Genomic DNA, 26,989 nt, shown 5'->3' with positions numbered 1-26,989 from the left:
TGTGTGTGTGTGTGTGTGTGTGTGTGTGTGTGTGTGTAAAGTGTTGCTCCTATGTGCTATTATGGTTGGTCAAACAACCAAACAAGGCTGGGACATCCCGAGGTGGTTTTTCTTGATTGAACTCCTAAATTGTCCTAGAGGCAAAACGAGAGAGAAAAGACAAAGTCTTTAAAGCAACATGAGATAGGTACAAATTCATATTTTCTTGTTTTGTTTGTTTGTTTAACTGCAATCAATAAGCACTGCTTGTAATGACACTGCAGGGGACGAGTGTCACTATTCAATTGGAGCGTCCATGCAAGTCAAACAGCGGCAGTCATAGTGCTGCAAGTGAATGCACATTTGGACAAAAGTCGCTTTTCATCTCTTTAGGCAGGCAAATTAATTGAGAACATGCACAGTAGGAATTCTGGTGGGCACTCACTCCAATGTTTGCCCAAATCTTATGGATGAAAAAGGTTGCCTATTTGCGTAGTCCTAGAATCATCATCATCATCATCTCCTACTTTTACAACAACTTGCCGGTCGGTGATTTGCAGATACACCGTGAGCATGATGTAGATTATAAATTTCAGAGGAACACATTGATGGAAAATTGTCGATATGCTTTTGGTCCCCAGAATTCCTAAAGAGGAATACGTTTCCTCCGCCATCAGCACATGTCACAGGAACCAAACGGATTAACCCGAAACTTTTTAGACTAACGTCTCCAAAATAGATAACCAATTCATATGACATAGACGTTTACACTCCAAATTTCACTTATTCTCACACCCACACAAACACACGTACGTTACCTACCGTCATAAACAAACTTTGTCCTCTCCCCTCTTTATGTATTTAAATATGCTCATTACGTTTCCAGCGTCACAAACAACAACCAAAGTTCAGGCACAAAGTCACATGAAATTCAGTTACAACCAAACAAAAACCCCTTCACGGAAAACTACCACACCATCCAACTAAACAAAGGGAAAGTGTAAGAATGATAATCATGACAGATTACCAAATAATTTTTTTTTTAAAAAAGGTGAAGGATAGACCTCTATTAAGTTCATATTTATTTGACAATTTGGTTTGTTTAAAAAACAAAAAGCATGTCATGATTATCAGTTACTTACAAATGCTGAGGTCAAGTGACTTTTTATCGATCAGTGTTTGCAAGGATTGAAACCACGACAAAATAATAAGAGGAAACTCACAACGCACCAAACACAGTTGACGGTTGCCACAGTAACCCGCCATGCAGTTGAGCATGGTGAATCAAGGCAACGGCCCCAAAAGAAAAAAATTGCTAACGGCAACCATCACAGGCAATATCGCCACAGCAACCAACACAGGCCAATTAACTTACGACGCAGTGAGAAGGAAGGGGGAGCTTTTAGCGCTCGCTAAGCAACCGTAGCCATAGCGACGCACGTCTCCACGATTTATGTATGTAGACGGCGGGCGGACGGGCGGGCGGGACAGACGCTCTTGAGAGTGGTGTGATGATTTTGTTTCAGGAAAAATGGCATGTGGCACAGCACAAAAACAATAAACGAAAGGTCAAAGAAAAATTCATGACTGACAGCAGTTGCATTGTGATCAACAGGAGATTTGATTATTCCAACACTAGAAAACATTCAAACCGATGCCTGGCTGCCTGGCTGCCTGGCTGCCTGGCTGCCTGGCTGCCTGGCTGCCTGGCTGCCTGGCTGCCTGGCTGCCTGGCTGCCTGGCTGCCTGGCTGCCTGGCTGCCTGGCTGCCTGCCTGCCTGGCTGCCTGCCTGCCTGGCTGCCTGCCTGCCTGCCTGCCTGCAATGTATCCATCCATAGACGTGCTGCGTAATTTACTGTGGATGACTGACATGTTCCACATGGAGATTGGCCACCTTAGAAGAACTGAGCTTTCATTTACACTGGCTGAATGGCTGGCTGGCTGGCTCATCTTAGTAGCTGTCTGTCTGTCTGTCTGGCCATATTCTACTTTGAAACTCACCTCCTTCAGTAAGGTCTGTTAGCATCCTTGGGCCTTTTCAGCTGCACCTTCAGTCTCTTCATGCCTATCTGGAAGCCATTCATGGCTTGGATGGCAGTCTGAGCACTGGATGGGTTGTCAAAACTCACAAAGCCTGAGGAGAATAGAAACAATCAATCATCGATGAAGTACAAATTGAAATAGCAGCTTGCACAAGTATGGCAAATTAAGATGTTCATTTTGTCATTTTTTTCAAAGTAGGTTGAAAGTTTTTTTTTTTTTTTTTTCCTCCAGAGAGAAAAATCGGACTTTGGGCTGTCACTTCAGCCTTCGTCAAAGCTGTCACCACTTCCTAAAAACAGCTCATCGGGTCGGGAAAGCTTCAAAATAACGTTCCCCAACAGCAGCGTGCACACCAAATTATTATGAGTACATACTGCGTATGCTTTGTGACATTTCTTTTTTTTCATGTAAAATATGTGCCTTTGGCGTATGAAGCAACCCGCGTCCAGAATCATCTTTTTGTCTTTCTTTCTTTCTTTCTAAATACCACACGGCTGACAATTATCATCATAATAATAGTTATCAGCAAACGCTCCAGCTCACCGAAGCATTTGCTCTGGTTGGTGGCACGGTCGACAAAGACCTTGGCTGAGATGACATTTCCAAAGGGCAGGAACATTTGCAAGATCTCAGAGTCGGTGAACTCCTGAGGCAGGTGGTAGATGAAGATGTTGCAACCTTCGGGACCTTTGCACAAAGAGAGGAAAGAGATGGTTCTCACTCCATATAGCCTAATGCTACCATTGTACCATTGTAATCATGATCTACCAAAGCAAGGTACATACTGAAAGCTGATAAAGTCAAGAAGCGATAAAGCGGCCGCACTGCATGGCTGTTTGCACGCTGATAACTCTAATCTAAATTCTGCCAAACCACGTGTTGGACAACACGTCTGAGGTGATTTCACATTCAAAGCCTTTTTTTTTTTTTTTCCTCCCTACCTTCACGTTGTTGTAGCTGCTGCGGCTGCTGTGGCTGCTGAGCTACCAGGGTGGGCTGGTGGGGGAACGGCTGCCCCACCAGGCTGTAGGCAGCAGGATAGGTGGCTGCGGGAAATTGACAAAAGAAAAAAAAAACATCTCACTGACATGTTATTAAGGGACATGGCAATTTATTTACATTCAGAATGTTATATATATTTGATTTAGATGACTCAATTATTAAAGCTGGCAACCATCTGACAGTAAAGTAACAAAGTTGTGAATACTATCTGAAGAAATTCAGTAAGATAAGAATACAAGTAGTGCCCAAAGAATACTAAATATGTTCAAGCAATCAGGCTGCTTAATCATGCAGAAGAGAAACAAAATCTTTGCATTTTAAATCATGCGTCGTGATGAGAAATTCCATTTTTTCTTGATATGATTACAACACAGTGGATACCATTTTTTACGGAGGATTGAGTTTGAACACTTGCTTGAATATGATTCCTTGTGCACAAATAGCAATTATAAGAGAAGGACAATTTGGATGTCGACTTTAAACGGTTGCTGGAAATGGGGCGCAGGTCTTTTATGACGTTACATAAGAGCTTCTTGTATTCAGGTCACGTGTCCTGTGTAAAATGGAACGGAGAGCCAGAATGTTGATTTTTAATATTTGGCTATGAAGGAATAGTGTCGTACATTTGAAATACATAAATGACTTTTTTTTTCCATGAGGAATGTATTCCTTAAATAATGAAGGAAATGCTGCACCATCCACTGTTAATGATGACGCTTTGTGCCGCTGCCTCATTCTGAAAATATTGCACTTCCCATCATTTTGAGTTCCACATTACGACGGAGTGAGCGCGCCTCACCTGTATAGTGCTGCATGCCTGTGTAAGCTTGCTGCAGGGGGTCCAGCACAGGACTCTGAGCTGTGACACAAAAACATCATCAGCACGCTCCAAATAATGTCGCTTCACTTCATTTGCTCTTAATTGCGCTCTGGCTGTGGCGCACGCAAAGACTGGAACACCAGGGTCATGTCGATGGATGGATGGATGGATGGATGGATGGATGGATGGATGGATGGATGGATGGATGGATGGATGGATGGATGGATGGATGGATGGATGGACGGATGGACGGATGGACGGATGGATGACGGATGGATGACGGATGGATGACGGATGGATGACGGATGGATGACGGATGGATGACAGATGGATACCTTGATAGGCGTGGACCCCGTTGGTGTACAGGGCCTCGGTTGCTGATTGGCCATTGGGTGGCGCTGCCACGGAGGGGTAGCTGCTCACTGCGATGGGGGGAGGCAGAGCAGGAACTGGTGTGGCCGCAATGGAGGGTGGAGTGCTGGTACCTGCGCATTAGGAGAAGGAAAGAAATCATATGGAATTGAAACACAAGTCTTACTCCCTGCAGCGATTACTGAGCTCAATCATGAAATCGCCCATTGAGCCTTTTTGAAGTCGTCTTAATCTGATAAGACAACAAAATGGCCTGGCCAAATCTGAATCGATATCAGCTCAGCACAACTTGGATGTCATTTTACATCTCATCAAATAGTTGACATGGTCAATGAGACGAGTCCTTCTCCCTATTGTCATGAAAGAGCCGACTCTCGCTTTCAAGCAGAAATGGCGTCTCTTGTTACGGTACCTGAGGAGGGAGTGATGGACGCGATGGGTGTGGCGATGATGCTGCTGGGGTTGAGGGCAGCCAGCTGTTGCATCTGAACGGCCGCCACCGTGGCGACGGGAGAAAGGTAGGCCGACTGGGCAACCAGTGCCTGCTGCTGCATCAACTGGGGGTTCCAAAAAAAAGGCATGAAGCCAAAGCTTCTTTCTTTCTTTCTTTCTTTCTTTCTTTCTTTCTTTCTTTCTTTCTTTCTTTCTTTCTTTCTTTCTTTCTTTCTTTCTTTCTTTCTCTCTTTCTTTCTTTCTCTCTTTCTTTCTTTCTCTCTTTCTTTCTTTCTTTCCTAATTCCAAACCGAGCATTACTGACGGCTCTTGCATCGGCTCCGGTTAGCTCATGAGCTGTCGCTCGCAAACGTCGATTCTTTGTAAAGTGTGAAAAGAAACGGTTTCTCACAGCTTGCGTGTAGGCGTTGTAGGCGCCGAGGTGCAGGGTCATGGGACTGATGACTCCCAACTGAGAGGCCACCTGCTGCATTCGCCGAAGTCCCCGCTCCTTCTCCGAATCGGCAAACTTCACGACCAGACTGGACGAAGCTCCCTAAAAGGAAAGAAAGACAAATCGAAACGGGCTGCGAGGCAAAATGTCCAATGTGCGAGTGTGTACAAGACTCACCGGTAGAGTACGGCTCCCGTGCAGAGCGTTGATAGCAGCCTGGGCCTCCACGTTGTTCTGGAACTTTACAAATGCGCACCCTAGACGAGAGCACAGGCAGCATCATAGCGTGGCCTCGCGCACGCTGGATGCGTCCGTTTAAAACTACATTTGGCGCCACCTTTAATTCGGTAACCTTGGTGTCATTAAACATGGTCCGGGAAGCGTTCATTGCTTCATCAATCACAAGCCGTAAAGCGCCGCTCGCGTCATTAGCAATGAGCCATAAAACCTATTGCGCCATTAGTCATGCCTCAGGCAACAGACAGGCAGGCAGGCAGGCAGGCAGGCAGGCAGGCAGGCAGGCAGGCAGGCAGGCAGGCAGGCAGGCAGGCAGGCAGGCAGGCAGGCAGGCAGGCAGGCAGGCAGGCAGGCAGGCAGGCAGGCAGGCAGGCAGGCAGGCAGGCAGGCAGGCAGGCAGGCAGGCAGGCAGGCAGGCAGGCAGGCAGGCAGGCAGGCAGCCACGCAGGCAGGCAGCCACGCAGGCAGGCAGCCACGCAGGCAGCCTGGGCTCAGTGTGTTTGTGTCTTTCTTGCTCTTCCACAGACTCTCAATGAAGGAGCCTGACGCAATCAAGCTCTTCATTGGGCAAATACCCCGAAACCTGGAGGAGAAGGACCTGAAGCCCATCTTTGAGCAACTTTGAGCAGGCAGCCAGGAAAACCCGGCAGGAAAACCCGGCGTCTATGTTTGAACGGTCGTCACACTTTGATTCCCATGGCAAATATCATTAGCATTGTTAGCCGCAATAGTCATGCGAGGGCAAAGTGCCCGAGGCTTAATAGATGCCATCAATTTATTTCAACCCAAGGCATATCAGATTGAGCATTTATGCCTTTTGAAAGAGCTCGACTTTCTTATTTGCTCTGCAATTCGGGAGAGGTTACCTTTGCTGGTACCGTCGGGCCCGCGGAGCACCGTGCACTCCTCGATGCTGCCAAAGGGTTCAAACATCTTTCTGACATCGGGGTCCGTCTGCTGCTTTCCCAGCATGCCCACAAACAGCTTCCTGTCTTCTAAGGAGGAAGGAGCGTATCGACAGCAGACAGATATAACACGGTGATGTGATTAGGTCATAACAGTTGGAGCTGGGGATGGCCAATGAGAAAAGATGCGGATTAGAAAATAAAAAGAATTTCTTTCATTGTATTGTGTGCAGTTGTAAGTCACTTGTTAGGCATGATGAGATTGGATGACATCGTCATCATTACCGTATTACCTTCAATTCCAAAATGAACATTTGAATAAAAGCAGACAAGCGAACGTCAAATTGAGGCCGTCTGCTACACTTCAATTCACCACCAGAGTGCAGTAACGCAAAAGCACATCAAAACATACTAACAGCAGCATCTGGCAGTGGCTCTTGACGGAAAATATTCTTCCACTTATGGCCCAGTCTGTGACGTCATCTTCTCATTTCCCACAAGGCTTGCACTCCTCAGCTGCTATTGTTTATGTACAGTACGTGAAATTGGATTTCATACTGTGAAAACGCTTACGAGAGAGCTAACAAAATGCACCGCCAACCAGCCAGCCAGCCACAGCATTTTCAGCTGTGGTCGTAACGTGACAGTGAGTCAGCAGGAGGACAAGCTGAAAGTGAAGCAAATGAATGAAATGCAGCTGTTGCTCGCAACATCTTTGCTTTTTTTGAAAATGAAAATGCCAAAAATAGCGACCTAGCTGTGTGTGTGTGTGTGTGTGTGTGTGTGTGTGTGTGTGTGTGTGTGTGTGTGTGTGTGTGTGTGTGTGTGTGTGTGCGTGTGTGCGTGTGTGTGCGTGTGTGTGCGTGTGCGTGCGTGTGGGTGGACTCAGGTGTCGCTTACCCCCTCTACTCTCACTGTCTGCTGGCTTCACCTGGATGGGACGGTTCATCTGTAAACCAACACATGGATGCACATGATGCAGTCAATTGTTTCATGACCAATTCTTTTGTATTGATCAAAATAGGAATATGTTATAATATTGTAATCAGTGATCATTATGGCTGTAGAATGAAGGGGTAAATAGAGGAAAAACCTCAACATGTAGCTCCGTAATGGTTTCAATCCCAGTCGACATATTGGACGTTATTAGGTGTACCTAATCAAGTGTTCCCATGTGTGCAGTAGCACGATGGAAGGCTCTTCCGCTTTACCTTCCCTCTAGTGACTCGCTCTCAGAATCCACTCTAATCCCAAATCTATGGCTCCTTCCGTCCCTATCGCGTCAAAACCAGGAAAAGCACACCCGCCCACACAGGGATCGGGCAAGTGATGAGATTAAGAACACTCGCCGGCTAATCTGGATTACAGGAGCATGCGGCATCACACCATAGCCAAGATAGGCAAAGATGAAGCGTGCCGGCCGGGTGATAGGACGGGGCGGGGCGGGGCGGGGCGGAGTACGTGGAAATGAAAGATTGAGGCAAAAGGGGGTTAGCACAACAACACGGGATTAAACTCCCTTTTCATCAACTGACAAACTGCTGAAATGATTGAGGGATAGAATGGAACATATGGAGAGAGACAAGACAAGACAAGACAAGACAAGACAAGACAAGACAAGACAAGACAAGACAAGACAAGACAAGACAAGACAAGACAAGACAAGACAAGACAAGACAAGACAAGACAAGACAAGACAAGACAAGACAAGACAAGACAAGACAAGACAAGACAAGACAAGACAAGACAAGACAAGACAAGACAAGACAAGCAGGAGGATGGGGTGCATGCATGTAGTAACAAGGTGCCACTCTGTTAACTGTGGCTTAATGAAGGTCTTAATTATGGAGCTGGTGACATTTCAGCCACTCACTGATCTCGTGTCACTGATTAATCGGCTGTGATCGGTCACCGGGAGACACTATTGATCGCTCTGGGCCTCCGGTTCCTGCATGCACAACTGCTCTTGATGCCACGTTGAAATAACACAAACACCTGCTGCAAAGGGGGCTCCTCGCTGAGGGGGGTCCCATTGATTGCACCAATTAGTGGGGAGGGGGAAAGTTGCTGTAGTGTAGGGCTCCGAGGGGGGGACGCTCTTAAAATCATACAGCAATTACGCAAACAAACGTTGCTATTGTTCATCTTTGCTAAACTGGACACTCTCTTAGACCTTTTGGATTGACCTCTGCAGGGCTATTGGTATTTTTATAGTAAATAAATCTATGTCATGAAATGATTGTTTGTGAGTACACCTGCCATTGTGGCCTGCGTATTTATCTCAGGCCCATCGGAATAGTCACAGACGGACGGATGTGGTGAATTTCAATCAAGCTACATGCAGCAATGTCGTCGTCGTTGTTGTTGTTGTTGTTGTTGTTGTTGTGTTGTTGTTGGGATCTTAAAAGCCTGGACCAATTGTCTCCTTGCCCGCTGTTTGCTTGGACGTCAATTACGGCCCAATCCGTTTGCGCTGCACCACTCAAAGCCGTGTCACAGGACATTACAGTAATATGTGGAAATGCTGGTGGCTGCCATCGTTACCGCGTCGGCGACTTGTCAAGTCCACCGCAGTCCGTACAGAGAAAACATTTCCACTGTCTATATGCTGATGAAGAGAAGATCAGACTAGTTTTCTTAACAAACATTCATCATCTTCTATAAGAGCATAAAAGTCATCAAATTGGTACTGGACCTTGTTTGTACTATCATTACCATTGCTAATATGAAAAGGATTCTACCAACAAACAAACAAAAGTATGGTGAAATGGGATCAGATTTGTGCAACATCATCATCATCTCCAGTGTCATGTTTGAACGACGGCGCTGGCCAACAAAGACAAACAGCCAAAGATAAGGGGCGGCGCAGCAGATGGCCCCGCTAGATAGAAATCCAAATACACCAGAAGAACAACAGCGAGAAGTAGAGGCCGTCGAGGCCGAGCCACTCCAGATCGGCACGGCAACCGGCCCCCGGGCTCCGATGACTACCTCTCGCGTATTGGCCATCGCCATGACAACACCTGCCGTGAGGACCACCGGCCGAGCAGGTAAACAGCACGCGCAGGAGATGAGAGACAAACAAATGAAAGAGGACAAAGGGTGTTTATGGGTCGGGAGTCGGGAGATGCGATGGGGGGAATTAGATTGGAAGGAAAAAAAAGAACGGCATGACAGGCAGGGACGGAGGGAGGGAGGGAGGGAGGGAGAAGCGTACACATTTGCGCCTGTTGAATGTTAGCCTTGAGAGCAGAGCTCCCTCGGAGCCTTCATCACTGACACATTTCACAAGCTTTTCCCTCCTCCTCCTCCTGTTGCTAGCTCACCCCCTGCGCCTCACCCCCCCCCCCCCCCCTTCCGTCCGCTGCACGGCTTGTTTACAAAAATCTTGTGCAGAGACCTCATCAATATCACGCGGCGCGCGACACGCACAATGATGTTCTATATTCATCAATTGCAGGGCTGAACAAACATCTTCTCTTGGCATAAGTGCACGCATGTGACACAAGCGACATCATCTTTGTGCCCTGCGCAGGACTATTCAATTAGCGGCCCAGAAGCAAGCGCCGAATGACTGAATTGAATTGCATTCAAGACATGCGGAGGGTATCTTTGCTTGCAAGATTTCAAAAATTCCTACACCGTGTTGTTTTGAAGCGTGGCTGGCTAGTGGTGTTATAAAAAATCAAAAAAGTAGTGGCAAAATACTGGGGGGGAAAAAAATGTCAAATTGACGATTCTCAAGTGTTTAGCAAATCTTGTAATAATAATAATAAGAAGAATAAAATACACTATAGTGCCATTTTTCTTCCCTTTCTATTACAAGGAGAGCGATGAAAATCTCACTTCTTTCCACCTGGCTTGCATCTTTCTCGCCTTCAATTTGGCTTCTGAATGACTAATATATCCGTGGATCTCCTTCAAGAACATTTATAGCGCGGAGGCAGACTGGGGGGGGGGGGGGAGCGTTTAGAGGGGTGGGGCCGTGGGGCACAAAGACAATTTCCCTTCTTCTTTCCGCCCTTCCTCCCTCCCTCCCTCCCTCCCTCCACTCGGCTCCATCACGTAGCAGCGCTGGCCATTGCATCGTGCGGGGTCGCTTAGCAACCTGGCATCCCTTGTCCCAGCTGTCTCCAGGCAACGAGACCTGCGACCATAATCAACCTGCCACCTCCCCCTTCCTCCCTGCTCGCTTCCTCTCCTGTCTCTGCTGCTTTTGCGTCTCCATCAACACACTCCAGGGAGAAAGAAAGAAAGAAAGAAAGAAAGACAAGGCACAGGTGGAAATTGATATATTCACATGTGAAAATACAAATATAAAGGTGATAAACAAACAGCGGGACAGTGGAAGGTCGGACAAAAGCTTGGAATAAAGCATGGAAGACGGGAAAGTGCTCAGTTATTGTTCTGCACACACACGCACACGCACACTCGCACAAAGTGGTACCATAAATCGGATTCTGTGACAAACTCCAGACATCAGCCACACTGACAGCTCGTCAGTGCACAGCTCGATAATATTCAATCACTCGATTGAGTCTGGAGCGACAGAGCTGCTGCAGCACCAGCGTGGCTAATGCACATCAACATTCAAAATCACTTCACACTCAAAGACCAGTGCTTTTTAAAGTCATACAGCAAAGGGCAAAGATCCACTCTCATGTCATACGTATGTGTCTATAATACAGCCAATACGGACGGGTAGCTATGCCATGTCTACATTTCTATTCAAATGACATCACGCTGCACAAGTTCTTCCCCTTTTTATGTTTTCACAGGTGTAATATGCTCCAAGCGGGCGGGGCCCTGCACTGATACGGTCTTCCCATTTTTGCCGATTACGTTTGATGAGGTGTGTTTATGATGCTTTGGACTTGAAGCGCTACTCGTACGCATGCATTGTGGCAAAGTGGGACAGCCATCAAAGCCATCTAGCAGATGGCGCTGCACCTAAATGCTTGAATATGCTCTGAAAATGGCATTTGGAAATCAAACAATTCAGACAGATGGATTGTTTGCCCTTGGTGGAGGTCTGTGCGCTACTTGTTCGAGTTGTGTCTTGTTCTCCGTTGGATTTTTTGAGGACATTTTACACTCGTGTGTCCTTACTGCACTTTCAACAGTATTCGTACGAACGGTGCCGTACGAATAAAACGGTCAGCCGTGACCACGCCCGCAACGGCATAGCCTCTTTCGGATCCGCCAGCCTCTGCCGAATGACCGATAGCGGATCCAAGCCACCTCTGCAGAGAGTTCCGCCGTGGGCTGTTCACGATTTATGTTGTTGATGAAAACAGAGACCTTCACTGTATGTCGGCAAAATATTGACCCTTCATGTCAATTTCCATGATTTCCTACAAGGAAAAAGAAATCTTTTTAACATCCAAACAGATTGCGCTCCACCTTTCATTTGGAGTTTACCGCTGGAAAATAATTTCCTTAATAAAAGAAAAGTTCAGACTGTTAAATATTCACGTCAGCTGCCGTTTGACACGACTCAGCGGAGCAGAGAGGGAACACAAGCGAGCGTTGGACACATTTCCCTCCCTCGTACGAACGAGTACAGTATGCGAGTACAGGTAAGTCTGCTCGTTTTCAAATTGGACCTTGTTTATGCCACGGCAACTCCGTCGTGCAATGCGCGCGCACTTTAGATTAGCAGCCTGATGCCAAAGTTCCAAGAGCCCAACACATCCATCCCCCTTCCACTTTTGTGCATGTGCACACAATCAAACAACCCCCCCCCCCCCCCACTAAACACACTATTTCCCAGTAACAGATGTCTGTATTTAAGCTGATAAACACACTCCCCCCCCAGCCGTCACCCATACTGCAAGCCGCTGTTCATTTGGTGGAATCTTTCTTCATTTCTAGCATGTAGCCCACCTAAAGCCCCATTGTGTGCCCGCCCAACTTCACTTGAATTCATCAATGGACTCAGCATTCAGCTTTATAGCCACTGCAGAGTGACAAGTGACCTTTTTCCCTGCCTTGTCTTTCAATCACGTACGTACTAAGGAGCTCATGTGTGAGCAAAGGATGATCAGCACAAAACCTTTCTGTCTTTCAAATGAAAAATTGTATAAAAAGAAACGTTTTGTTAAAATGCATACTATGGATTTTGGACTGCAAAACATGACAGCCCCCCAGCCTCTTCCTTTGTCATCAAATCCTCGTGGCATCAAAAGAGTGTGCTATAATTAGCCATTTCTTTTAGACTATTGATAAAGCCCCCCCTCCTCGTCTGGCTGCTTACGGGTGACTACGTGTCACAATTAGTCACACGTTCCACTCGGATGGACGGCACAAACACGCTCACACAAGACATCCCATAATGCAAGCTCCATGTATGAATGAGCGAAGAGACGCAGACACAAAAGCAATACATCCCTCATTAAAGTGTGTTAGTGCGAACACCTGCCCACCTTCCCTTCCCTTCCCTTCCCTTCCCTTCCCTTCCCTTCCCTTCCCTTCCCTTCCCTTCCCTTCCCTTCCCTTCCCTTCCCTTCCCTTCCCTTCCCTTCCCTTCCCTTCCCTTCCCTTCCCTTCCCTTCCCTTCCCTTCCCTTCCCTTCCCTTCCCTTCCCTTCCCTTCCCCTCCCCCACGGCACATACAAACACACACACACGTTCTCGGGCTTTTTCACGTGATTAAATAGTGATTGCATTTCAAATGAAGAGCGGGGCATTGTAGCAAATATTAATTCAGCTAAGTGACTTTTGATGAAGGGCAATATACGGCCGTTTCTAATGGAGCAGAGATGAGACCACGCGTGTCGGCGAGCGGCTCGCTCAACGGTGACAAATGGCATCACTGTTCCATAATGGCTTCTCTTAACGTACGATCAACGTATGTTTGCGCGCTGACAAGCCACATAATGAGTGGGTCTGGAAAGGGGCGGGGTCTGCTCACTTTCGGGCCTCTCACCTGAAATTTGACACAAAGCCAGGTGCTGTTGTTTGCCATCTGTCAACTTTTTTTCTGCTCACGTAGGCCTTTGTTGGGTCTCTAATGATACTTAGACACCACGGTATTAAAAAACACAAAAAAAGAAGAACAGCTTGGAAACATAGCTCACAGTGTCTGGTCAATATTCTTTTTCTGCTTCTCCTCAGTCGTGTAATTGCATTCATGTTTTGTTTTTTTTTGTCCATGGGATGCCGGAGTCCATTATTCTTAGGCGGTGTAGGTGCTATTATATGACAATTACGCCACAGCTGGGAGCAGGAGCAGGGAGGCCTGGCCTGGCCTGGCCTGGCCTGGCCTGGCCTGGCCTGGCCTGGCCTGGCCTGGCCTGGCCTGGCCTGGCCTGGCCTGGCCTGGCCTGGCCTGGCCTGGCCTACGCGGAGCTAATAAGATGCTTTTGTGTCTATTTAAGCACACACAAAAGGGGGGAGTCAACATAGAAGCATGTTCCCCACAGTTTAGAGGTAAGAGATTTTGGGCTGGCTGCTAGAGTCGAAAGATAGACGAGTGGGGCAGGGGATTTCAGCCATGGGACCTGCTGATCCCTTCAAGAGGTCAGGAAGGGTCACACTACTGTCACGCTAACAATGGGATTAGTTTTGTCACGACCAGCTCTGTCCAAATGTCCCCAAAATAGGCAGTGGCATGCCTTTACAATAACATGATGACATTTTAGCCCGTTTGCCATCGAAAACGTTCGTCAAATGAAAAAGAGTTTTTTTTCTCCCAATGCATTGTAACAATTGGCAACAATAATATGCATATTTTTGCTTCTCGGAGGTCATCCCAACTGTATTTCTATTTTTGTAATACCAGCTATTTTTCGTGGATGATAAAGAATATATGACCGTGTTTGTCCGTCTACATGTGTTGCACCACCATTTCTGTTCAAATAGCTTCTTTAGTCTTAACTGAAATGAATTGATGCTAACTTACAGCGTGTCAATGGCATTCTGCATGGTTTGTTAGCATTAAGCTACAGCAAACCTTTAGTTTGGTTTGACAGTCTATTTCCCAAGGCATCAGTGTATACAGCATTGCTGAAGCAGAAAATGATCATGCTGTTTGAGTGGAGTCCTCAGCTTTTGGTTTAAGAGGAGGAAATGTTGAAAAAAGAAGTGAGGGATGTGATGTCAATTCCTACCAAAATAACAAAAAAGGAAATGGTTGGGGGGCGAGTTACAAAGTCTTGTGAGTAAAAGAGGAAATGATGGCAAGTTGGGTGCGCACTCAGTGGCAGTCATCCCTCGCCTTGTCGCCTCATCTCTCATATAGGGGCTTATTATAGAGACGTGGCTGTCATGTCATATTTGGCTCTGGAGATGTTGGCACACCTGCTGCCTGGCTGGCTATGCTACTTTGATTCAAATTGGGAAGGAGGTGCCACGGTGAAAGACACACGCATGAATGAAAGCGGCCGAATGAGACAAACATAAGCCTCGTGGTGCCGACGTGTGGCAAATTGAAACAGAAGAGGGAGAGCCGTTTCCTTTGACCTTTGATTGGAGCGTATCTGCTAAAGGGGAAGTTGAGGCGTGCCAGTCTAACTTGGTTTTCCCCGTTGCGTCGCTCGGAGACTGTCTGAGCCTTTTTTGGGTTTGGTTTACGTGTATCTGAATAAAAAGACAAAGGCGGCGGCGGCGGCGGCGGCGGCGGCAGCGGCGGCAGCAGCACTCACCCCTGGCAGCGTCTTCTGCTCGTGCAGTGCATTCTGGGCTTTTAGAGCCGACTCACGTGCGCAGTACGTCAGGAAGGCGCATCCTGGAAACCAGCACAAGTAGATCAGCAAATGTTAAACTCGTGTCATTTGAATGTCAAATTTGCGCGCTATTCAATGTGTAATGTCAGTAGCGGGCGTGTCACGTTATATGGATTGGATGGGCTTACTGTAGCTTAGGTCGTCATCATCCCATGACTTTTTGCTTAGCAATTCCATTATGATCAGTACAATACAATCGGAAAATGATATTGGAAAAAGCTTCTTACTGGCATTTTCCACATACGCTACATAAAATGGACGATAATAATAATAATAATAATAATAAACACACAGAAAAAAATCAAATAGAGGTGTGTATTTTTCCCTGAAAAAAATCTATTGAAAAAAAAAAGAGTTGATTTTATTATCATTATTAGATCCAGAAGATTCTCCTGAAATGAGTCAAATGGTCCAGAGTATGTCTAGATAAGATGACAAATTAGAATTCAAGGCCGCTCAGGGCTCTTGTGCAAGCCCTGATTGATTGATTGATTGATTGATTGATTGATTGATTGATTGATTGATTGATTGATTGATTGATTGATTGATTGATTGATTGGTTGAATGCCTATGTCCACATAAAATAAGGCGAGCAGCTCGAAGAAAGGGCAAAATAACAGTTCAAGAACCACTGGTTAGATCACAAACAAATGCGTTTCTTTCTTTTTTCTATATATATATATATATATATATATATAAAGCCATTGGATGTGAATGTATGTGCTCCCTCATCATACAAAACGGCCTTCATTAACCTTTTAGGGCTCCCACCAATCATGAATATGTAAATATATGCAGAGGAGGTGTCATATGGTGTTGGGGGACCGATAGCACCTGGCCTGCGAGTCTCCCGAGTGACTGATGCTTTATATGAATTCATACTGAGATTTGCATTTGAAATGACAGCCAGGATAATCATTAACCTCACAGCTTTAGCCTGTCTTTCAGAACAGGTGGATAATATACTTGGCGGCGGCGGCGGCGGCGGCGGCGCTGTCTAGGTTGGATCGCACAAACCTGTTGATATTTCATAATACAATCCTGCTCACTTTTAAGAGACCTCGTAAAGGGGTCCGTAAACTGTGGCCGCATGTGACTCCTTTATCCTCCTGCTGTGACTTTGGTTAAAAAAAAAAGTATTTCGTTTGCATTTAAATTTGTTGATTTTCTACAATTGAAGATTATAGTGTAAAATAACGCTAATGAAGTTTTTGTCACTCAAACAAAAGAGAGCTTACAATTGTGTCTGAAAGATTCAAAAGATTTTACACAAAAAATATCTACAAATGCCGAGCACTGACCTTGAAAAGTTATTCTAATTAAATTCTGCTTGTTGCATACAGTGGGGCAAAATCATTTTGAGTAAACACCTGAGCATGAGGATGGGGGGGTCTATAATACAATATGTGTTGAATGAATACATTTCTAACAATATTATCTGTGATTTTTTCAAATGGCATAATAGGTGGACCCAATGTTGTGCTCTGGGTAGTATCTCGTCCAAATAGAAAGTGACATGTCAGCTAAGTAACTCTATACACACACAAGTGGAATGGCTCCCTTACCTTTGTGCATCCCAGTGTATTTGTCCTTTATCACTGTCAGCTCATAAATCTTGCCAAATTGCTCAAAGATGGGCTTCAGGTCCTTCTCCTCCAGGTTTCGGGGTATTTGCCCAATGAAGAGCTTGATTGCGTCAGGCTCCTTCATTGAGAGTCTGTGGAAGAGCAAGAAAGACACAAACACACTGAGCCCAGGCTGCCTGCGTGGCTGCCTGCCTGCGTGGCTGCCTGCCTGCCTGCGTGGCTGCCTGCCTGCCTGCCTGCCTGCCTGCCTGCCTGCCCGTGGGCTTCATTTCACACTGCACAGGAGGTGCAAACAGGAGGCAGGCTGGCTGGCTGGCTGGCTGGCTGGCCATGGAGGTGCAGATGGGAGAATTCACTCAAAAGCCGTTGTAAACCCTAATGCCATTCTGGGAGTCTCTGGAGAATGACTTCATACGCAATTTCATAAAAAAATGGAACAATCAACACAGCGTGGACGGCGGGTAAACATAATAAATATATCTTTTTTTTTTTTTTTGGTATGGCGCCGACGTGAGTGGCAGCCTCCCAGCAGTGTTCTCTCTTTTTCTCTTTATATCCTTCTTTTCTCCTTTTTCTGTCTGTCTTTTTGTCCATTCGGCGATGCTGGTGCCTTCTACCGCACCTCGGTATCGCTTTGGATGCGATTTTCTTTTTTTTCCCCTGGGACCGGGATGGCTGCGCACATCGGTCGAGACCGGCGTACCTCTACGACGCTTCCTGCTTATCCGGCTGATGCTGACCCTTGCCTTGCAGCCGCGACCCCTGTGCTCCCTCGTGCTCGTCAGAACCAGCGACCTTCGCCGTGCTAGCCCCGTGGTGACCATCTGCACGTGCCCCGACTGGGTGCCCAGGACGCTGCTCACACGTTTGCCTGCTTTGTGATGTTTTCACCGATTCACGACCACGGTCCATTGGGTGCCGTTGAACTGGACTACCCTTACACCTGTCTGTGGACCCCGTGGAGGCTATTTTGTGTGTTTTGGGGTGTTTTCTGATATTGAGGGGTGCTGGTTGGGTACTGTTACTTTTTTCTTTTGTCTTTTTGCTTTGATGGCTTTTATCTTTCGCACTTTCTGGCTTCCTTTGTGGCGCCGTTGTATGGCAGCCTTATGAGGGCCTATTGAGTTGCGCTCATGCCATCTGTGTGCCTTTTGTAAACCCGCTCTGTAGTATGGATACTGCTGGGGCCTGAATTTCCCTGAAGGAGTATTCCCAAGGGATTAATAAAGTTGAGTCTAAGTCTAAGTCTAAGTCTAACCATTTTATGGTGGCTCCCTCCATTTCCAGGGGCTCTTATTACTCACTGGACAAATATTGTATATCACAGAGTTCTAGTTATGATGTTGGATACTATCCCAATCTTTTGGAAGCATACATTAACACATTTGATGATGCGTTATTGCCAAATCTATGGAAAGAGAATGCCAAATGATTGTAGGAAGGCTCATATCAACACATTTGCGTGTAAATATGACATTTAGACCTACAACAAGTGTTATTTGTGTTCTATTTGCATAGATCCATACAGAAGATGTCAGTTATGAACATTCGGAATCCATACTGATAGTATACGACCGTTCATGTTCACAGATGGTGATGTCTATGTAATAATAATGACAACATTTAATCCCTTACTCAACATGACGGGGTGTGTGTGTGTGTGCGTGCGTGCGTGCGTGCGTGCGTGCGTGCGTGCGTGCGTGTGTGTCACCACAGCTGGAGAGTATTTGTCAAGGGAAAACGATAAGAACAACGACTTCATTTGACACGTTTCCCACTAAATTGAGAGCTCTCTATCAATAACAAAGAGTTGCAAATCCTACCTGTGGTGCTGCTCTTGGCAAAGAATGGACGAAAACAGCGGACGCCTGCCTTGCCTGCCTGCCTGCCTTGCCTGCCTGCCTTGGCTGCCTGCCTTCCTGTCTTCCGCCTCGGACTTGTTCAGTCTCAACGATTCAGTTCATTGGACTCGTGGTGGCTCTTGAAATCCTTTTTGAAGGCAAATTTAACAAGGCTTCATTCGGAAAGGAGCGAGCGAGCGAGCGAGCGAGCGAGCGAGTTTTGCCTCCTTTAACGTGACGCTCTCGAGATCTTTCTTTCTTTTCTTTCCTCAGACAAAAATCCCCCAAATGTCTCGCCGACCCGTGTTGGATATTTCGGCTTCCTTGAGTGGAGCGCAGGGAATTGTCAGTGTGTTGGTTCTCCAGTCCTCTCGATCCTCTAAGCGTGTTTATGTGCGCGCGTGTGTGTGTGTGTGTGTGTGTGTGTGTGTGTGTGTGTGTGTGTGTGTGTGTGTGTGTGTGTGTGTGTGTGTGTGTGTGTGTGTGTGTGTACTCCTTTGACGTCGTAAGCCGGTGTCTCCCTCCCTGTCCATCTCGCTCCATCCTTCCAGTGGGCGGGGCCAGTCAACCGTCAGGGACCGTCACGAAACTACTGGCAGCAATTATTATCATTATTTCGATGCTGCGCTTAAAACCTTCTGTCGGTCCTCTTTTCTTTATTGGAAGGAATGACATTTATTCTCGCCGACTTAGATTTGCACAGTATTGGTGACATCCAAAACTCGATGGGCAAATGAAATTAAAGAGGCTTCACGTTGAAAAATAATATTTACTCCAAAAAGAGTCAGAACAAACAGATATGGATTCTGTAAATTATTCCAGAAAGCTTTGAATGTTGAATATAGGTCCAACCAGCCATCCTGCCGCAATTCCAGAAGTGGGGGTAAATAATCTGAGTTACTGAACGCATGTAGCCGTCCAAAGTATGGAGAGAAAAAAGGGAGCTACATGACTCAGCTGAAATGACATCATCAAGCTCGTTGTTCAGACCATGAGGTGGCCCAAGGTAAGCACTTTTTTATTTTTATTTTGAATGCTTCGAGTCATAACCAGTGGCACAGCTAGAGGGGGTACTTTTCTTTTACAAGTCAAGAACCTAAATTGTCCTACAATTCTGGAATGGCCCATGTCTGAACAATCTGCGTCATCCAAGCGTAAATGCGATGTGACAATGTCAAGAAAACATGCGTTTCCATACACGCACGCAGCTCCGAATTGTGCATCTTAGTTTCACCTTTCACTGACCATTTAAGGACGCTCCCTGACATCCAGCTACGCAAATCCGTCTTTTGTTTGGTCGTGGAACTGAACTGGCCGTGGTGCTGAAAGGCTCCAACAACTTCTCGCCCTCATCGTCCCCAATGCAGTGTGACAGCAAAGAACGCTTTGTATCCGTTCGTAGGATGATGAAAACACAAAGTTGTGATTTGATATGTCTTTTCACACACACAAGCCCTAAATGCAATGTGGCTCCATGTAAACAAAGAAGCCACATGACTGCAGGCTGCGCTGCGCTGCGCTGCGCACGGCCGACATGCGCACAGCGACGCCTCACACTCGCACACAGTCACGATCTGAACCATCTCATGGATCCAAGGGCGATCCTGCATTTGCCACAAGGGAACACGTCGACTGCTCTTTAACGCTGAGACCGCCATCTGCCATTGCTCCCTAAATCCTCATAAGCCTGCACGGGGTAGAGGCGAGGCTAAAGCATTTGAATTTGAATCCACCCATCACGACGTGATTGAGGAAGGAAACAAAGCACTGGACGTAGTTTGTGTCACTGAAACAATCGGTCCATTTTGTTTCCACAACCTGCAACGTCATCTGGTGACGAAAAGCTACTTGTCACCTTGTGTATTATAACTGGGGGATATCACAATGATAAAAAGTACAAATTGAATCGATTAAAATACAGAATTCTATTCATTTTATGACCACTTTTCCTCACGAGGGTCGGGGGAAATATATATATATATATATATATAATTTTAATTAATATTTTTTTTAAAATAAGTGGAAAAAAGAGGTCATTAAATCACTATTTCTATACATAGTAACACCCACTCCTTGATTTCAGTACACGCAAAAAAAAAAAAAAAAATCACTTTGACTCAATTGCTGACAGGACAAGTGATGCAATAAGATGGAAGCTTACAGGTTGCGGATTGAAAGAGGAAGCACTCCAGTGCCGCTGACACACACCTGCATCAGGGAAGATGTTCCAAAAAGGCTTCCCATCACATGTGACACTTCAAAGTGTGGCTGTGCTGTGGGGGCCCTGAGGATGGAAATAGGAGGGGAGGAAGGCTGATGAAACAGGAAATAGGCATTCAAGCACGATCAAATGCAACACAGAATCAGGCTTCTATTATTCCTCACACAGGATAGATGGGACACCGCTTGATCACATCATTGCACAAACAACAAAGGATGGAAATGATCACACTGTAAAAAAGCCTCCCCTTTTCCCTCCTCCACGCGCAACAGCCTCTACAATGACTCTTAAATGATCAGTTCATCAATGAAAAACATTAATAGTACGATCGTGATCAAAGTAGGATGCTATTGGTTTGTTCGAGTGCGTATAAGCTTATATTTATGCGTCGTACAAATGTTTCTTGGGCTTTGTAATGTGTATTCATTCCTTTTTGGGTGTTGTACAGTAGAATGAAGATGAAAATTAGACAAATGATCAGCTTTTATTGATATTATTAAATTCTTGTCATCAAAGACTGGCTGAAGGAAAATGTTTCTATGGTTTGACTTCAGTCTAAATGTTTTGTGCATTTTTTAAGCTAGTAGCTGAATTCAGTATTTCGTTTACACAACACTGAAACATCATTTTAGTTGACATTGATTCTTTCAAGCTAAAAGGCATCTTGAATTTCTATTTTGTCCCACTGTTTATTAGGAGGAGAAGCAGAATGCTCATGCCAACATTGATTGCAAGATACGCCAAATTGAAAAATGGCATGAGCCTATGTTTGGTTGTTTTTTTTCTTTGAAAGTTGATGGTTTAAAATGTGACATGAGAACCAAGAATGGCGTTTAAGCAGAAACAACACCGTATTTCAAAATCAAATTTTTATTCAACCGTACAAATCAAGTGAAAGTGAAGCATCTTCCATCCCCTTCCGAAACGTCAGCGCTTCTGCGTAGGGTGGGAAAAAAATTCCCTCACTCCTCGTCTCCTTTTAAGTAGAAAGGGGTCGTCTCTCAACGCAGCAAAAGGATAACGGAGAGACCATCGCTTCACGACTATAAACGTTCCAACGGTGAAATAGCTAACGTGAATTGTAGGAGGGACAACACCTGTAAAAAAATGTTCATTCCCAAAAGGGAACTCTCCAACGGGTGCTTTAAGATGGATGGTGTGAATGAACTCAACTTGAAAACAAATGGCAGATGCAAAGATGAAGCACTGAACACGTACTTTTGACACTCTCCTGGCTAAAGATACGTTTGGTGGCTACCAGCGCATGCACCGTGTGCATGCGCGCATGCACTGAACCGCCCCGCCCCGCCCCGCCCGCCCGCCCTATCAAACACTGATGAGTGAGTTATACAGAACTACGGGGAAAAAAAACTCCAAAAGTGTGAAAGGAAAAAGTATATATCCACCTTTTATTTTCTGTAATCTTCTGTCTTCAGCACTCTTCTGGGAGCTTCTGCCTTTTGGAGTCAGTCTGTGGCTCTCATTCTTTCTCAGTCTTTGTTATTTCAGATTTGGACAGCGTTTTTGCTTCATCGGCACTAATTTAGTGTCTGAGTGATTTTGCCCTTCAGCCTTTTCACATTTGACCTCCCACCCACCGCAGGTAAGGAACCATAGTCCAGTCAGTAGCGTGGGGGCGGGAAGGGTCTTTTGGGAGCAAACATGGGACCGGGATATAGTCCTCCCCTGGGAAGCGGTCGCTTGCCCCTTAGTCTCGGATCAGGCCCCAGAAAATTAGGAAACGGTGGACGTGGGTGACCCCTGGGAAACGGGGGTTGACCGGGCCGGGGAACCCGATGGGGAAGTCGCATGCCAGGGGGACGCATCTGGAAATGGGACGGTGGCGGCGGCGGGCGCCTGGGCGCAAAGTGAGGATGAGGGGGGCTCCGTCTCTGGTTGTTAAAAGAATCCAGTGAGGCAAAGCGCCCCCTGCCTCTGAGGAGGGTATGTTGAGGGCTGCCCCCCCGTGGGTAGAAAGGGGCCTCGGGGCGCTCGTAAGGGCTGTTCTGAAAGCCAGGGCCCCCTTGGGCTTGGATATCATCTTGGTAATCCTCGTGCTCTTGTGGGTAATGCATGTCGTCTGGAGTTGAGCCCTGCTCGTCGTACAATGATTCATCTGAATGAAAGACTGACTTGTGTCCGTGATCGTGGACCACCATCCCGGGGAAACCCCTACTCGGTTCCGCTTGGGGCGCCGCCTGCTGTTCGGCGGGAGTCGCCAAAGATGCTTGGAGGGGGGGAGGGGGAGGTAACTTAGGGACAGGAGGAAGGAGGTTTTTGAAGAAATCTGAGGGTTGTTGAAAGCCTTTCGATTCTGTCCTCGCTTGTGCTTGGTACTCAAATGTTTGGTTACAAGCGGGCATGGAAACATTGTAGCCCGCGGGCTGCTGGAAGCCCCCCTCATCGTACCAAGCCCTATCGGCCGTCCCCTGAAAGGCCTGTGCGCCGCCTGTGGCTCCGTCTCCTCCACCTTGAGTAGAACCTGGCCCATATCGTGCGACGGGATCTGACGTCTTGTTCTCAGCGTACGGGTACGTTTGGTACAGTTGCCCGTTCTCAGCCGCACCCGGCTGTAAGTGGCCTCGTAGGGTGGCGCTCTCTGGGTTCTGAGGAGTAGCGAACGGAGCCGGCATCCCGCTGTCTGGGTTTGCACCTAAAGACCTCGGGAGCCCCATCGTCACGTCCATAACCTCATCTTGGGTGGGGGTGCCCCCGCCTTCGTCACGCACCGGTGTTCCGCCCTGCGCGTCGGTTCCTCTTCCCGGGCTCAAGTTACCCGCCCTATTGGGGAGGTGAAGGGCGAAACTAAGGTCAAAGTTGCTAAAAGCAGGATTGCCATGAAGGAAGTTGTGAATTTTGGATTCTAAACTGTCCGGTTTAGCAACGTCTGCCGTTCCAGCTGCCGGGAGCGTTTCTCCAGGTACTTCCAGCGTCGGGGCAGCGGTCGGCATTTCGGGGACGTCCGACGGCGTGGCAGAGTGGAAGGGAGTGGAACTCTGATTGGGAGCTGCTGAAGCTGATGTGAATGAGGGTAAGGGAGAAGGCTTGCCTGTATGGAAGGATTCTTCTGGGTCATTTTCAGCGGGGCTGCTCAGAAGAGAAGTGATGCCTGATGACGGACGGCGCACAATCAGTGTCAAAATCCATCAAATGAGGCCATTGTTGTCAAAGTGAAAGTAAGCTCACCGGCAAGGCCACCTTGGGCTTGGACTTTAGTCAGAGCATTAAGGAGCTCGGCGGGACTCATGTCCACCTGTGCCAGTATGTCCACCAACGCGGTGGCATCGTCGGAGGAGGGAGCCAACGTCTCAGCTGATGAGCAGTGACTCTCCCCAGGTGCTCCTGCATTACAACAAAGGTCAGACTTTTCCAAAAATTCCAATGTCATGAAATATAACAATGAAGCGGATCGTTCAAAGTCAAAGCAAAGGTGCTGTAAATTGTGACCGTCTGTATTCAGTCTCCTCACCTGTGTTTTTCATGGCTGCGTTAAAACTGTTGAGGATGGAGCCGATTTTACCCAGGTCAATATTTTCCAGACTTCCAGATGCGGCATCCGATGAGGCGTGCTGCTCTGTTGCTACTGATGGCTCTGTCTTGTTGCTAATGGGATGAGACACCTCCAATTTTGGCCCAGAGCTCTTCGCTTGCTCCTCAACTGTGGAAGGGAAGGAAAAGAAAAAAAAAAACAATATGCGTACGGATCAGCTAAAGATGACAAAGCATTTTTAAAAGTGCTCACCTATGATGCTTCCGCTGACTATTTCGTCATCAGACAGCTCCATGTCTTCCACTTCCCGGTTAACGTTATCGTCGCCGCCGCCGCCACTATTGGGCACTCGTTTTGGGGAATCCCCAATCGAAGACAGAGGACTTGGGGCCGGAGGTTCCGTTTCGTCATCCAAAGCGGAGGAGGTGTCCATATCTGGATGAGGCTTGGCCACTTCCAGGTCGTGGAAAGGAGATTCGGAGCCCGTTGGAGATGGCGCATCCGCAGAGGGTGAGGGAATAGGTGAATCGTCCAGGTCTGGTAAGGTCGCTTTAAGGTTGTCCAGCTTGCGTTTCAGGTTGTTCACTCGGTTAGCAAACGTCTGGTAGGCCTGGAAGGAAGGAAGGAAGGAAGGAAGGAAGGAAGGAAGGAAGGAAGGAAGGAAGGAAGGAAGGAAGGAAGGAAGGAAGGAAGGAAGGAAGGAAGGAAGGAAGGACATTACCATGGATGGATCCATTATGAAAATGGAAGAGCCAAACAGGAATGTTATCAAGCATTCAACTTACATTGGCAACAATCTTGACCTCTTTGTACTGCATCTCATAGAAGATATCTGCATTGCTCAGGGCTTCCAGAAGAAGCGGTCCCGTTTTATTTTGTTTGTCAAAGAACTTGACAAACTCTTGGAGCTGTGTATTGCCTTCTTCAAAGTCCCGGGAGAACTTCTTTCCTCCTGCCTTATCTGAAAGGAAAGGATCAATGTAAAACCAAAGCGTTGTGGCTGGATGAAATGATAGCGGAATCATTTTGGGACCTTTCAGTTTCTTGAGGGTTTCAGAACTGCAGATGTCAACCCTCATGGCTGCCAATTGCTTTTCTCTAAGGTCCACATCCTCTAGAGACCTCTTGTATTTCGACAGTTGCTCGATGAAGGACTGGGGCTTGAAGAAACATGGGACGTTTGAAACAAAAAAAAAAAACACCATCCAATTACAGTATTTTAAGTCATGCTTGTTTGCCTTCAAGATGGGTCATTTAGCTCCAGTCTGATTCCTCAAACTGTCTTACCACAAATTCTGCAACAATCTTGGACTGCATATCTGCCTTGGACTCAACTGGAGCTGTAATTGAATTCAAATAACCATTAGGAAGTCATGCAGCTACTAAAGTCAAGCAATCCCACTGGTGAGATTGTGCTTACTTTTTTGCTCCACGGGTGTCACAGGCGGGGTCTCCTCTTTGACTAAGATGCCCTTGAGCTCAGCAATGGCAGCGTCTGTGTAGACGCTTCTCTCCTGCCAGATGGTCAGTATCCTCTGCACCGATTTCACCACCTTTGCGTCACCTTCTTGTCTGCACGACCACAAAAGCAAGGCCAGATTCTTATCATGTTCACAAGACACTAAACCGGTTCGTTAAATTGGTCGAGAAATTGCGATTGGTATCTTTCGTTCTTTATCTATGCCAACTGACGTAAATAGTTTCAGGACAAACAAATAAATGCTCTTCCACTAGATAGCAGTGGATACAACGAATGAAACATCTCGAACGGAATGGCGGCGTGCTGAATTGATCAGGCCCAGCTTGACTTACTTTATCAGCACAAAAGCCTCAGGGAGCACATCGGCAAATGAAGTACGGTAGACCAGAGCATTTTTCCTTTTGCAGTTCTGAAGGACATCATTGGCGAGGTAAAACAGGTTGAGCTTGTGCGCTGTGTTAGCTGTTGGAGAAGAAATAACATGTTAAGAAAAAAAAAAAATCAGAAACTCCATGTGCTGTTCATAACCATGCCTGAGAAAATAGTCCTTATTAATGCACTGAATAATAATAACAACAACAACGTTCTATTGAGCTCATTCGATAACAGCAGGTATGTTTTCAAACATGGCCTCATTCATGCTTTGCTACATTTTTATACTGCTATTTACGTGTAATGCCAGCTAATATGGGACAACCATTTCACATCTTATCCGCGGATACAGAAGTGGCAAGCGAAGCAAGAGTCAAGTGCAGAAGTCGGTGCTTCACGAGCAACTCAAGCGTTACTTTGGAAACGGCTAAGCTAATAGCAACGTAAATTCGTCGATGGAAATGAGTTGGCACAGTACTCCAAATACATTGGACGATTTAGACTGATAAAGTCGAGTCACCCACCGATCATCAACGTCTTGAGGTAAAAAGAAAACAACACTTACATTTCTTCAAACACTTGATCCACTGTCGCACTATCATGTTGTGGTGCTTCTTGTACTCGATACACCACGTTGACAGCCCTTGAATGGAATCCATTGTATTCGTCACATTTAGCAACTTTGTATCCAGCACAGCTTCAAATGAGGCACCAGAATTGCGCGCTCTTCCAGCTTCCATGTCGAGAGTTCCTTGTTTTACGTGGTCCTCATCAAAACGCACGAAACTTGGCTATGGCTAGCACTAGCTTCACCGGCTAGCTTACCGTTGCACAGACTCTCGCTCGCCGTGTGCGGCCATCGCCATGTTACGATCTCGTAAATATTTACTAATTCCCTTTCTGCGTCGAGTAATGACACGCTATTCACGCGTGACTGAAAGCAACGCGTGTAGACATGAGTATCAATTCGATTAAAAATGAAGGGCGATTTCGTGCGATGCAGAACTTCCCAGGACTGTGAAGTGACAA

General features: G+C 46.6%; 2 protein-coding genes across 7 annotated transcripts; both read right to left on the bottom strand.

The window, feature by feature from the left end:
* Window positions 1–22,171, bottom strand: celf3a (cugbp, Elav-like family member 3a). 6 transcript variants are annotated; one of them, XR_007487832.2, is made up of 16 exons: window positions 22,025–22,171; window positions 20,559–20,681; window positions 16,536–16,687; window positions 14,890–14,972; window positions 7,146–7,194; window positions 6,207–6,335; window positions 5,281–5,360; window positions 5,062–5,205; window positions 4,630–4,774; window positions 4,181–4,330; window positions 3,825–3,884; window positions 2,965–3,069; window positions 2,567–2,710; window positions 1,982–2,114; window positions 1,355–1,475; window positions 1–134 (listed from the first exon to the last, which is right to left on the bottom strand). XR_007487832.2 is itself a non-coding variant. In XM_049750971.2 (15 exons), exons 2-14 carry the CDS (start codon window positions 20,639–20,641, stop codon window positions 1,987–1,989), a joined length of 1,452 nt encoding a protein of 483 aa, XP_049606928.1. In that variant the 5' UTR covers window positions 20,642–20,681; window positions 22,025–22,171; the 3' UTR covers window positions 1–134; window positions 1,982–1,986. The 6 variants fall into 6 exon arrangements, 5 of the variants coding, with proteins under 5 accessions (XP_049606928.1, XP_049606929.1, XP_049606931.1 ...); XM_049750971.2 differs by lacking the exon at window positions 1,355–1,475; XM_049750972.2 differs by lacking the exon at window positions 1,355–1,475 and having other exon boundaries at window positions 6,207–6,332.
* Window positions 21,473–26,989, bottom strand: rprd2a (regulation of nuclear pre-mRNA domain containing 2a). The gene is made up of 10 exons (XM_049750956.2): window positions 26,526–26,989; window positions 25,921–26,050; window positions 25,529–25,680; window positions 25,396–25,448; window positions 25,142–25,268; window positions 24,894–25,069; window positions 24,361–24,718; window positions 24,088–24,276; window positions 23,805–23,960; window positions 21,473–23,727 (listed from the first exon to the last, which is right to left on the bottom strand). The coding sequence occupies exons 1-10, from the start codon at window positions 26,698–26,700 to the stop codon at window positions 22,241–22,243; spliced, it is 3,003 nt and encodes a 1,000-aa protein (XP_049606913.1). The 5' UTR covers window positions 26,701–26,989; the 3' UTR covers window positions 21,473–22,240.

Source organism: Syngnathus scovelli, chromosome 19 (assembly GCF_024217435.2).
Source record: "Syngnathus scovelli strain Florida chromosome 19, RoL_Ssco_1.2, whole genome shotgun sequence".
In the NCBI taxonomy this organism is placed as follows: domain Eukaryota; kingdom Metazoa; phylum Chordata; class Actinopteri; order Syngnathiformes; family Syngnathidae; genus Syngnathus; species Syngnathus scovelli.
The sequence above is the reverse complement of the archived record's forward strand: the minus strand, read 5'-3'. Positions and strand labels throughout refer to the sequence as shown.

Excerpts from the sequence above, each read along its gene's own strand:
- celf3a (XM_049750971.2), bottom strand. The coding sequence starts at position 20,641 with ATGGGAAGCCTTTTTGGAACATCTTCCCTGATGCAGGTGTGTGTCAGC. Across the intron at positions 7,195-14,889 it reads AGCAGAAGACGCTGCCAGGG|ATGAACCGTCCCATCCAGGT; the intron begins GTGAGTGCTGCT and ends GTTGGTTTACAG. Across the intron at positions 2,115-2,566 it reads CAACCAGAGCAAATGCTTCG|GCTTTGTGAGTTTTGACAAC; the intron begins GTGAGCTGGAGC and ends TATTCTCCTCAG.
- rprd2a (XM_049750956.2), bottom strand. The coding sequence starts at position 26,700 with ATGGAAGCTGGAAGAGCGCGCAATTCTGGTGCCTCATTTGAAGCTGTG. Across the intron at positions 25,070-25,141 it reads AACCCTCAAGAAACTGAAAG|ATAAGGCAGGAGGAAAGAAG; the intron begins GTCCCAAAATGA and ends CTTTCCTTTCAG. Across the intron at positions 23,728-23,804 it reads AGCCCAAGGTGGCCTTGCCG|GCATCACTTCTCTTCTGAGC; the intron begins GTGAGCTTACTT and ends GTCCGTCATCAG.